Raw genomic sequence first — 13,717 nt, 5'->3', positions numbered from 1 at the left:
TTCTGGAATGTAATCTGTGAGACAAATGGGCACTATTTTCTCATTCTCAAGTCAGCTAAGCTGAACGGTTGTACTAAAGTGGAATTTGAGCACTGAGTTACACTATTGCAGTAACTGAGTCAAAGTGAATTTTTAGTACATTTGTTCCCGATAGTTTGTTAATTGGGCTCATATATTTTCACTGGCACGACATAAATATATTGGATGTTTTAAAAATAACGGCCACTCAGATGTACCAATATGTAAAGGATCTGGGAAATATTTAAACATAAAACAAAAGCAATTTTCCTTTCTTGAAATGATTGTTCATATCTTAGAATGCATATTTTCGTCTTTAGATGTTTCCAAATGCATTTATGGAAAGAGTGAGAGGAGACTGGGCAGCCGAGACCTGGGGGCGGTTGTCGTTGCGCAAACCTTCCAGGATGAACCCAGCGTTATCCGGCTGGAGGGACTACAGATGCAAAACGTCGGACAAGCCTTCAGACCGCCCCGGGCCGCCCTAACCGTCGCCGGCAATGGTCACATGACTGGTAAGGTCTCATGTTACTCGGACGTTCAAAACACAACCTCAAACAAAAACATGATTCTTTCCATGATGTAACGTTCTCTGGTATAGCCTGGTGTCGGGCGACGCGGTACCTGGCAGGCTCGTCCCCATCCTCCCTGCCACTCTGCCAACATACACTGAAACCTCATCACTGCTAATAGGAGCTGGGGGGGACAGAATATTCCGCATTTTCCATACAATGCTGTATCTGTTGCTATGAATTGCCTTAATCAAATGTGCCAGAAATGTACTTCAGGGGGGATAAAGCGCCCGTTATGCGTGTGGGATCCTCCACGCGCCAAGCGCACCGCGCGTGACATCACTGTTTGCCTTTCATGTTTGTGACTGGATGACAGAGTCACTTGCTAGACTGGAGTAGACTAGCAGCATTGTGCTGACCCGACCTCTGCCACGACCTTCCAGCGCTGCAATAAGGCATGTGAGAATCCCATGCCTCTTAGCAGGGCGTGTCACTGCTGCTTATGTCTAGAGAGGTTGTTCAGCTCCAGTGGGATTATGGGACATGATTTTCTCATGTTGCAGCCCTAGTATTTAGTTTAGCGTCCTTTAAAGCAAAATGAAACTCTTCCCCTTAACAAAGTAGTTAAGGAAATTGGGCAGATTTCTGTGCAAGTGTTGTACACTGTATTTGCCAGGGTACAACATGTTCGTTGAATGAACTTCTGTGTGGGACAACTGATGATTGTCTTCTGGTGTGCATACGTGCTTTGTAACAACACTACTTTGATGTTTACTTATTTGTCACGTTAGAAAAAAAATCAAAATATACTTTTTGTTAAGATGAAATACATTTAATTCAGGGAAATGCAATGCCTGGTGCCAGGTAGTGAGAACTTTGTTCAGCACGCGAATGAGACCTTCAAAACATAAAAGCAGATGTTCGTCCACTAGACTCTATGTATGCACCCCTCATCCTACTGGCCTGACTCTTGTTGCCTGCTTGCCACTGATGGTTAGGAACTGAAACTGGGTTTGTGGGCTCACAACTTCTTTAAAGGGCTCGTCATTAGTTCTTTGACTTATGAACATAGGTCTTTCCTACAATGGGTTCTTGAGATCTGGCTTGTAACAAAGTGGCCCTTTTTGTAGGATAACTATGAATTATTTATTTTGAAGCGTGCAGATCGCAATACGCCAGGCATCATGATAATCTACTGTTTGCAAACATGCTTTACCCTTTCAACAATGATTCTGGAACTGCGTCGCTTGAGTAATGTGCTTTTCATTGCATGACTGTGCTCAGTTATGCCATCCTTGAAAGACTGCAACCATTACAAACGGTGAATAGACAGTGGCCCTGGTTTTCCTATTACATTGATTTTTCACCATTATTTCATGGTACATCTCATATTGTGGTTTTGCTTATTCTGATTTGACTTACTATTTATACTCTAATAAATGTATCTATCCAGGAGTTGTTATTGAAGAGTTGTGCGACCACAGTTCTGGCTGGACATTGACATTAATCAATCAACCAGTCAATCAGTAAGTCAGGGATTTATAATGCACTGCAAATTATCTTTGAGGGTCTCAAGGTGCTGGAGTTTGCTAACTGCTTCATAGTGATCTGCTCATCCGAACAGCCAGGTCTTGAGTTCTTTCCTGAATTGCTGGACTGATGGAGCAGTCCTGAGGTGCAGGGGCAGGTCGTTCCAAGCTTTGGCCGCTAGGTGTGAGCAGGAGCGTCCTCTGCTGTTGCTTCAGCGCATCCACAGGGATGTCTGAGAGGGAGAGGGGGGTGGGATATAGGTGTCTGGTCGGTTGGTGACATGTTTATTGTAGCACACTAACTAGTCGCATCCTAAACCACTTCTGTTGAACTAGGTGGTGATAACTCTTCATGTCTACACAGAGACTCAAAGAGGTTTTTTAATGACAGTTTTGCAATGCAGTCAGTATCAGTGTCTCAGGTTAGTGGTGACCACCAGCATTCTCTCATTTATAGTGCTTGATACCCTATATAGATGTAGGACCCAATGAAAAATCCTTACTCGTACCCATGGATCATACTACAGCTTGGTTTTGGGCTAGCGTCACTGGCATGGATCCCTGAAATAGAGATTTCAGTTCAGCTCTCAATATGACTTCAGGCCAATCTTAGCTGACTAACATTCAGATTTGTGCCACCAAATCCACCATTACGAATACTTGAGAATGGCTGATAACCACCATGCATCAGGGCCAGGCTTAGACTCTGATGTTTCTAAGTTCCTCTGACACTTGGCATTTTGGAAGAGCATAAGCACTATAGGAGAATCAGCACTAGTAAGGTTTAATTCAGTTCTCTCACATCACAACCATCGGTTGAAAAAATAAACTTCCCTTCAGAAATACCTCTCTTTTTTTATGCAGCATGTCTTAAAGTGCTGCATTGTCCCCCAGATCGCATTAATCCACTGCACTGCCACCAGATGACTTTAATCTGTAGTCACTGTTCTTAAATACCAGATCATTGGAGCATTTCGATGCTGATCAAAGCTGTATAATAAGATGAAAGACAATTTTAACAATTGCAATCTGGCAATAAGCCACCTCAGGCAGACATAAAATTGTTTTAGAACAAATGATTCTGCCATTAATTCTTCTTGCTTCCAGGGTCCTGAATGCACTGCCTAGTCACTGATCTCCCTTTATGACTTTCCTATTCCTAATGATGCATGATGCATGTAGTGTGTGGCATCTGGTGGTTCCATATGGATACCTGCATTCTGAGTCTGACACTCTGGTGTACTGTATACTTGAACAATTCCCCCAGCTCTCAAGGATCTCTATGTTGTAATACATTTTCCCCTCTGGTACGGGACAGATGCCTCACCAAAACTCTGCTCTTACAGACACAGTATTCACAAGGAGTCTGAGATTAGTCTACCAACCTAGAGATGAACAGACTCCAAGTGAGTGCAGCTCCGACAGTCATCAAGGACGTTGCTAACCCATTTCCCAGCTATATAGGAGTACATGGGTTTTTGATCTAGAAGAGCTCTAAATCCAGGGTAGGCCCCACCAAGGAAGACCTATGAGGAGAGACTGGAGGTAGAGAAGTTAGTCATGATTAATTGCTGATAGCAGCTGGCCTTTTGGCATCACTACAACAATACATTCCACCTAGGAGAAGTAAGTCCCTGAGGTGGACTTTGAGCTTTCTAGTCAAGGAGCTCACTTTCTCTGGGGGCTGTCACCCCTGACAGCTGCCCTGTGGTATGGAACTTTGTTATGCTCAGGTTCGGCGCGCGCTGCTGCGTGCCGAACCTGTACTGCCTTGATCGCGTCTTGGGGGTCGAGCGAGGCAGAGTGACAGTATTAACGGAGACGAAGCTGCCGAAAGGATGCAACCTCGGCGCTCTTCATGGTTGATTGTTTTCCGAATAATGACAATGAAAAACGCTTACCTCGGTGTTTCAAGAGTTGATTACAACAACTCTTTTGTGGCGACGAGCTGGTTTCCTACTACGCGTTTATCGTGAGATTAGGACGATATTCTTTGGCAATTTCTTCGTGGGAGGCGTCCTACACATCATTTTTCTGAAGAAAACAGGCGCATACTGGGCATTTCCTTCCGGAGGTTTGTGAATCAGCAAGTTGTGTTGGGGATATAGAACGTGAACTTATTTGTACTGGAAATGGCCATTTCAGGTGCCATCTTGGAAGTACTTCTTGCATGAATCTTTACTGAAATATTTCACCTATAGAATTTTATTGTTACATTGTTCTAAGCACATTGACTGTGAACGTCACGCCTGGTTTTAAGTAATGCAGTCAGTCAATCCTCCACCACCGTTCTTGGAAACTCCTGGGGCTCCTCCTATTCCGTGGAGACAGTGGTTTGATGGCTTTGAAACCTACCTGGGTGCCATAGGAGCCTCTCGTTTTCGCCCTGAAAGAAAGAAGTGTTTTCATTTACATTCATTGGGGTATGAAGGGAGAGAGATTTTCAAACACTTACCTGAGCTACCGCAAGTTGATGAAGAAGAACTAGATGAATATTTGATGACTACAAAAAAAATGTCCACAAGATTTGACGTTTTACCTAGTCTAGTAGTTTTGCGGCACAAATTCTTCAAGCATCAGGAATTTCAAAGCGAGGATGTTGATGCATATGTCAGTGCTCAAAGACAAATGGCTTCCAAGTGTGAATTTCGGGATTTTCAAGACCAACTTATAAGGGACCAGTTCATTGGTCATTGTTCAAATAAGCATATTCAGCAGAAATTACTCACCATGGGAAATCCAACGTTGGATGAAGCTATCAAAGTAGCCAAGAGTGTGGAGCTTGCTCAGATCTCTTTGATGGAACTTTCTTCTAGCTCTACTGTGAGGGGTTCGGATCCTCTTCATGTCAGTGTTGTTACTAAAAGGGGTGCGGCAAAGAATACTGATATGAAGAAGAGTGACAATCCTTTTTTTAGATCTTCGAACATTTGTTTTAGATGTGGAAACATGCCTCATTTCAAAGATGGCAAGTCTTGTCCTGCAAAGAACGTTATGTGTAGAAAATGTGGTAAAGTTGGTCACTTTGCTAGAGTCTGTCAATCCACTAGCAATAAGCAAGCTAATGTCACGTGCATAGTGGAGGATGAGGAAGAAAATAGAGAAGAATCTTTTGTAAAAGCCTTCCAAGACATGATTGTGGTGGTCACAGATAAAGTATTAGGGGTCAAGGAACATAACCAATGCATAGATCCCATGGTGGATATTTGGGTTAGGGATAAAATGCTTCGTTTATTGGTGGATTCTGGTGCACGCATTACTATGATTTCATCAGATCTGTTCCATAATACTTGGGGTGACAGAAAGTTATTCCCTCCCAATAGGTCTCCGGTCTCGTATGAAGGCAGGAAAATTGAGTTAGAAGGTTACATAGAAGACAGTTTAGTGTTCAAGGGTCGGAAGATTTTTGGTAAAATATATGTGGCATACAAGGGTTTGAAAATTTTGGGGTGGTATCATCAGGGTTTGTTTGGCATGGTGCTGAAACCTGGAACTAAAGAGCAAGTTTTAGTGGTGGAGTGTGCAGATTCCAAGGCACCGTTTGAGGATGAGTTTCCTGGTATTTTTGCCCAAGGTTTGGGGAAGATTACAGGATTCAAGCATAGAATAAAGGTTAAAGATAGGGCCATTCCTGTAAGACATAAAGTCAGGTCAGTACCATTTAGTTTAAGAGAAGATCTTAAATCTGAATTGGACAAGCTTCAACAGAATGGTGTAATTGAGCCAATTGAGTCCAGTTTGTTGCTTTCTCCTGTGGTTGTTGCCCGTAAACGTAATGGTGACCTGCGTTTATGTGTGGATCTCAGGAGTCTCAATAAGGAAATACGGATAGACTCGAATCCCTTACCCAAGATCAGTGACCTACTTGAAGGGCTCAGGGGCTCAGTGTGGTTTTCAAAGATTGATCTGGCGTCTGCATATTACCAGGTTGAACTGGATGAGAATTCGCGCCATTACACCGCTTTCAATTCACCCTTTGGCACTTTCCAGTTTTGCAGGATGCCATTCGGGTTGGCTTCTGCGGCATCAGCGTTCCAACGCATCATGCACAAAATTTTGGGGGAAATCCAAGGTATTTTAATCTTTCAGGACGATGTGTTGATTCACACAAGGGGTTTAGAAGATCACAATGAGAAAATTAGATCAGTGTTTAACATTTTTCAGTCTTTTGCCGTCTGTGTTAAGAAGGAAAAATGTGAATTTTATTAAAAAAAAAAATAGAATTTTTGGGCCATTGTGTGTCTGGGGAAGGTTTTACACCTCGTCCTGGGTTAGTAAAGGCGATTGTAGATTCCCCTAACCCTAAAGATAAAGATGAGTTACGATCTTTTGTTGGCATGTGTGAATACTACTAAAAATGTATTTCCAACTATGCTAGCAAAATGAAAGTTTTGTCCAATATGCTCAAAAGCAAAGTTCCGTTTAAATGGGACAGTGAATGCCAAACCATTTTCGAAAGGGTGAAGCAAGAGTTGGTAGATGCCAGACCACTGAGTCCTTACGACCCCAGCCAACTGTGTACTATTACGGTGGATGCTAGTAGGTATGGTTTGGGGGCTGTGTTGTCGCAAGGTCTAGGAACAGAGGAGAAAGTTATTAGTTATGCTTCTAGAGTCTTACGTGATCCTGAACTGAATTATTCAGTGATTGAAAAAGAGTTGCTAGCATGTTATTGGGCTAGCGAAAAATTTAGGAGTTATGTATGGGGCAGAAAATATGTAATTCAAACAGATCATAAACCGTTGGTTTACATTTTAAATGGTGATAAAGTTAACTATACGACTCCTCGTATCGCACGCCTTACCACAAAATTGTTGCAGTATGACTTTCAGGTCAAATGTATTCTGGGGAAAGACAATTTCACTGCAGATTTTCTATCTCGTCTACCTATAAGTGAAGAAAGTAATCTTGATTTGGAGGATGATGTGGAAGATTGTTTCATAGCTGTAATTGATGCTGATGAGTCCAAGGTGTGCACTGAGACTGTGTGGAGGGAGGCTGAAAGCAGTGATGAGGTGTTGTCCATTGTTAAGCAGCATATAATCAATGGTTGGCCTAAAGAAAGAAATGTGAATCCTGAAATTCAACCATGTAGTGGGTGATGAATTGTCAATTGAAAATGGGATAATTCTGAGGAATGATAAATGTGTTCCCCGTGTGAGATTCGTACAAGGTTGGTGGACCATGCTCATGAGGGTCATCTTGGTGCCACTATGACTAAGAGACATATTAGAGCACACTATTGGTGGCCTTCTATGGACAAGGATGTAGAAAGAGTGGTTGGTGGGTGTGTGGTGTGTAACGGTGCAGAAAAAGGGTTGAAGATTGCAAAACCTCCATTACAACCCATATCGTTACCGGACAAGGCTTGGGTCAAAGTTGGGGTCGATATGGTTGGACCTTTCAATTTTCTCTCCAGCCAGATGCGTTATGCTTTTGTTTTAGTAGATTATTACAGTAAGTGGCCAGAAGTGCGTTTTTTTGCAAAGCCTACTGCTGGTAGTGCGATTCAGTTTCTTAAAGAGATTTTTTGGAGGGAAGGTTTTCCGGAAACCTTGATTTCGGACAATGGTGTACAGTTTGTGGGTTATGACATGGAAATGTTGTTACTAAAAGGGGTGCGGCAAAGAATACTGATATGAAGAAGAGTGACAATCCTTTATTTTATTTTTTTGAACAAACAAAAGAGTTCTTGAAACACCGAGGTAAGCATTTTTCATTGTCTTTATTCGGAAAACAATCAACCATGAAGAGCGCCGAGGTTGCGTCCTTTCGGCAGCTTCGTCTCCATTCAAACTGTCACTCTGCCTCGCTCGAGCCCCAAGACGCGATCAAGGCAGTACGGGTTCGGCACGCAGCAGCGCGCACCGAACCTGAGCATAACAAACTTATATAGAGCCCTGGCGCCAGGACTCTTCTTTCAGTCCTTATGCACAGAAGAGAGGGAAAAGTGAGTGTCTCAGTTGCTCCTGTGTACACGTAAAGATCACCCTTGTGCTGCAAGTCCAGAAGCCGAAAAAGTGTCTCTGAAGGACTGGCCCTTCCTGAAACTCTGGCGATGTGACTGACACTGCACCACATTTAGCTGTAAATCCGCAGACTGCATGTTCCCCATTTGACGTGTATTGCCATACATGTTGCTTTGTTGACCTGTCTTCATTCCATTCAGTGTTTCCAAAACTGAAACACCCATGCAGTTTCTTTTTGCACGTCAGGGACACCCTGACTTTCCACACCTTTTTTCCTATAAGTGAAAAGGCCATCCACCGTGGGATAGATCTCCTTATGACAAGGCACCAGAGCATTATTTAGAGGTTTGCTTCTTTCAGACAGATGCAATGCTGTTTACTCCCCCATTGAATTCTCAGTTGCCGATGGAATCCCACCTGCCTCCTTTCGTTATCTGTTGCATGGATGCCAGCCTGCTAACTCTGTAGATCTCTGGCGCTATATGCCTCACACTGCCATCTCTTAAAGATTTTGTTCCACACTGTCTTATCATCACGAGCAACCACTGACCTGCCTCCCTAATTTGATCCTTCCCACTCTAGGGGCCTCCATCCTATAACATCATCAGTTCCTCATATTCCATTTAGTTCACCAACAACCTCCACCAATTGCCATATGTCCTATTTGTCTATTAGTATACGCCTGGAGCTTACAGCACTGAGTATATTGATAGTGTTCCTTTAATTTTACTTAGCATTATTCTTTTCTCATTATTAGTGAATAAAGGAGTGTGTGTCCATATTTTGCCAATTTATAAACCAGTTTCTCTTTCTGGTATTGTGTATTGCTGCAATGCCCAAATTATTGGCTGCTCCTGTTTGTCTGTGTAACACATACAACACCCTAGAAGGGAACATTATAGGAACTCTTCTGGATTAATATACAATTACCCCTGTGTTTGGAAGTCAATGGGGTTACTATCTAGGAATGCACCATTACTGAACTCAACATTCATTCTGCTTGTGTTTGCCAGTTTGTTGTACCCTGTTCACCTTCCCTGCTCAACAACTTGAGCAAGTTGTCTCCTTGGATTATGAGCAATGCCACAAATCTGCAATAACGAAACTATTTTATAGAAAGCTAACTGTACCACTGTTGGACCTGGCCCTTTTTGCAGGGTCATCCCCAATCTTTTTGCCTCCTTCCTCCTATTTGTTCTGACCTGTTTTTGTTGGCTTTAGGACTCTGGGCACTTTACCACTGCTAACCAGTGCTAAAGTGCATATGCTCTCTGAGTAATTTGTATTGGTGATTGGTTTATTCATGATTGGCATGTTTGACTTACTAGTAAGTCCCTAGTAAAGTGTAATAGAAGTACCCAAGGCCTGTAAATCAAATGCTATTAGTGGACCGGCAGCACTGATTGTGCCACCCACGATTAGCCCTATAAACATGTCTCAGACCTGCCTCTGCAGTGTCTCTGTGTGCAGTCTTGCACTGCCAATTCTGCTTGGCAAGTGTACCCACTTGCCAGGCCTAAGCCTTCCCTTTGTATACATGTAAGGCACCCCTAAGGTAGGCAGGGTGCAGTGTATATTAAAGGTGGGACATGTACTGATGTGTTTTACATGTCTTAACTGTGAAATACTGCCACATTTGTTTTTCAATGTTGCAAGGCCTATCTCTCTCATAGGTTACCATGGGGGCTGCCTTTAAATATTTTTTAAGTGCAGATTCCCTTTGAGAGCAGATTGAAAAATGGGGTTTGGGTATCCGAACTCACAATTTAAAAACACATCTTGTGGTAAAGTTGTTTTTTAATTTGTCTGTCTGAAAATGCCACTTTTAGAAAGTGGGCATTTTCTTACCTTAATCATTCTGTGACTCTGCCTGTTTGTGGATTCCCTGTCTGGGTCAGACTGACAGTTGGGCTGTTTGTGAATCCCCTATAGACAGTGACAGAAAGGGAGCTGGGGTATATCCTGCATATCCTCATGAGCCATCTGAGCTAGAGTGGAGGGAGGAGTAGTCACTTACACCTGAATGGGCTGTGCCTGCCCGCATACAATGCAGTCTCCAACCCCCGGGGGCCAGGCCTGGCCAGGCAGGATTTTGTAAACAACAGAGACTTTCCTTTGAAGTTTGCCTTCTTCAAGGGCAGAAAGAGGTGTAAGGAGAGGACCCAAAACCCCAGACGTTAGATTTTTTCAAGATCACTTCTGGATTCAAGAGGAACCTCTGCCAAGGAGAAGAGCTGAGGAGAAATGCTGCCCCTGCCTGTGTCTGTGCTTTGTTGACCTATCCTGCAGTTGCTGCTTCTGCCTGTGAAAGGGGACAAAGACTGGACTCTGTTGTGCATTCCTGCTTGAGAAGAATCTCCAAGGGCTTGAACTGAGCTTGCCTCCTGTTTTGAAATCTCAGGGCCATCAAAGACTTCCTCTGCCAACACCTCAACTCTCTGCTGAGACTCCTGCCCTGCCAAGTGGTGCCCTATCCAGTCCCTGGGCCCTTGAAAAGTGAAGTTGGCAGACAAGAGCTGAAAATCCACGCACAGAATGCCGTGCGGGGACATTTTTGACACACCATTTGCAACACAGCTGATAAACAACCCGCCGCCTGCTTTGCGGCTGAAATCGATGCTCCACCTGCATCGCGGCTGGGAGATCGACATATCGCGGCTGGAGAAACGACGCGCAACACCCGCTTGCAGATGCTGATAATGACGCAAACCCCACTTGGTGCGGTTTTCTAACACCGTGCGACAGGATTTTCCACGAATTGTCAATTGGCGTCAAAGTCAACCCGACTCTGCACAGATCCGAGGTGCCCCACCTGGAAATTGACGCATCTCTCTCTTGTGAGGGAGAAAAACAATGCATCGCCGACCAGACCGGAGAAGAAAAGACTCATGGTCTCCCTTGTTAGGAAGGAATTGACGCATCGCTACCCTTTTCCGACGCACGCTCACCCGTGCGGCTTTATTTTTGACGATAACCCGGTGCTTTGTGCAAAATCAACGTTTACATTGATTTCTATGTAGTAAGACTCTTATTCTTTTAAAAATGTATATGTTGACTTGTGTATGTTGGATTTTTGTCATTTTGGTCTTGTTTGATTTAGATAAATATTACGTATTTTCTAAACTAGTGTGGTGTCCATATTGTAGTGTTTCACTGTATTACTGTGTGTTAGTACAAATACTATACACATTGCTTCTGAAGTTAAGCCTGCCTGCTCATGCCAAGGTACCAAGGGGGTGAGCGAGGATTAACTGAGTGTGATTCTACCTTACCCTGACTAGAGTGTGGGTCCCTGCTTTGATAGGGGGTAACCTGACTGCCAACCAAAGACCCAATTTCTAGCAACCACATTATCTTAGTTGCTGTGGAGCTACTTCTTGATTAAAGGTCTCACACAAGAACTTTCTGGGATATTTTTTAGTCCATTCCCTAATAAAGTATTATTATCACCACCTCAATACATAATTGATCAGAACAGCAACTTACTTTGTGTTACCACCCAGAACCTCAAATGACCATTCATATCTGCTCACCACTTTGCACCTCCATAAGACACAGTGGTGGTACTTTTATTCTGCAGCCATGTTTTTGCTCATAGTCAAAGCAGTGTAACCCTTAACCACAGCCTCCACCTTGATGGAACCAATAAATTCTCTCTCAATTATTCCATTTTCCAATCATCAACTCATCCTAACACCTCGTAAATAATTTATTGACTACATCAGGATAAACACCCTTGCCTTTATCAGCAGGCTTTTCTTCTCTTGTGTAGCACATATGCCCTCACTCTTCTGCCCAAAGCAAGCTGATGTACCATCTCCTCCAATAGCAGTGATATACGCTGGTTGATCCATTTCTCCCCATTTTCCTCAGAAATATAATTCAGAAACATCTGTGTAGTACAGTTTCAAATATTATTATTTTTCTAGATATGAAGAACTTTGCCAACTGGCGAAACAGTACATAGTGTGGAACTTTCAGCCCCATTCAATGACAACAAATAAAACAAAGGTTTGCGCCCTGAATGAATTGCAATATCGGAAACCCAGTTATTGTGTGGGCAGAATACCGTGCCAAAAATATCGAGGACAAGAATATCTAGAAGGAATGGTCAAATAGGTAAGTATAGGTAAGTATAAATGCAGTATTCTTAACTCCAGATCTACATACCTTGAAGATATATGTATATATATATATATACACATTTTTTACCATCAAGGTACAGATAAGTGGTGTTATATATAGTAAAGCCTTACTTATACATAGAGAATGATCTTCACGATATTCTTGTCCTGAATACTTTTGACTCTTGTCTTTGGCCCTGTACATCGCTCCACTGCCTTCTGGTTAGGTTCACACTCTATAAATGCCACAATCATACATGGAAATGGACTATAAAAGTGCATGTAACAAAACAAAATGTAACATAGGTTTATTTGTAAAGTGCTCAATTCAACTTAATAGCACCAATTGTTTTGACATTTAGAAAACATAATAGTAATATAGAAACCTGTGGTCACACAGTAAAAGATGTACGCTTGCAGTGGGTGACTAGATGAAACACAATGGGAGAAGTGAAAACACCTTATCCCACATTTTCCCATTTACAAAGAATTTCAGGAGGAAAACCTCAAATTCTCACATTCTCAAAGCATGCTTTGTAATGCTTAGTTCGTCCTGAATAGCTTTGCTACAGCTCCATATTCTTGTTATGAGAGAGAAAAATAAGTTTGTGCAAGAAAAACCAAAGAAGAAAAAAAGAATAACCAATAGAAGAACAAAAAAATACAAACTATGCATGTGAGTATAAGATACACCAGCCGCCAAGCAATAAGGTTTGTTATGGTATATTATGTTTTGTTATGTTAAAGAAATGTATAAAGTGCACAATTACCCTGAGGTGTCTTGGCACTGAGAAGAAGCTTTCTTGAGAGAGGGAAGGATCAGCCCGCTAAGTTAATTGGAAAACAGCCAGGTTTTTAGCTCCTTCCTAAAGGAGATAATTAAAGGCAGGGCTCTAATATGAGAGGGAGGGCTGTTCCAGAGTCTGGTGGTCCCTGTGATAAAACTCCTGCCTCCCCAGTTAGTCTTTATAAATCTTGGGATTACCAATTTCTGCTCGGAAGCTTTAGGAAGTCTCATTCAGTATTGTACAGCACCTTTTAGGCAATACACAAAAAATAGAACTAAATTCGGCTTCTTACTGGAAGCCAGTGTAGCTTGCTGATTGTTTGTGAAATAGAATGACATTTAGGAAATCCAAGGAGTAGCTTAGTGGCGCATTTTGCACCATTTGTAACTTATTAGGGTGTTGTTCCTGCAAGCCTATATAAAGTCCATTGCAATAATCTAATTTTGATAGAACCAAAGCAGTGAAGACAGTTTAAAATATTTTGATGCTGTGTCGAACCACTAGTTATGTTCTATGCCCCATATTTAGCACCAGTGGTCTGACTGGCCATGTCGTCAATAATGTATATTCTATTGGTTTGTATTCCATTTTAGGATACATCCACTTCTCCTTTAAGTATTTATATTTGATTGTGCAGCACAAACGTGAAATACATGAATGAGGGCACAGACGTGAATCTCTGCCACGATGGCCTTGAAAACATAGGCCCTCATTACAACATTGGCGGTAAATGCCGCTTACCGCCGTGCAGAAGACCGCCAACACACCACTGCGGCG

At 42.6% G+C, this 13,717-nt stretch overlaps 1 protein-coding gene across 1 annotated transcript in view; it reads left to right on the top strand.

The window, feature by feature from the left end:
• Positions 1-13,717, top strand: part of PKHD1 (PKHD1 ciliary IPT domain containing fibrocystin/polyductin) — a 1,684,711-nt gene that overhangs the window by 1,024,073 nt on the left and 646,921 nt on the right. The window contains exon 40 of the mRNA XM_069236642.1: positions 339-533. Within this exon, the coding sequence (XP_069092743.1) occupies positions 339-533 (195 nt within the window). The remainder of the gene's footprint in view (positions 1-338; positions 534-13,717) is intronic.

The sequence above is a fragment of the Pleurodeles waltl genome, chromosome 5 (assembly GCF_031143425.1).
Source record: "Pleurodeles waltl isolate 20211129_DDA chromosome 5, aPleWal1.hap1.20221129, whole genome shotgun sequence".
NCBI lineage: Eukaryota > Metazoa > Chordata > Amphibia > Caudata > Salamandridae > Pleurodeles > Pleurodeles waltl.
Note: the sequence above shows the minus strand (reverse complement) of the source record. Positions and strands in the feature narration are given on the sequence as shown.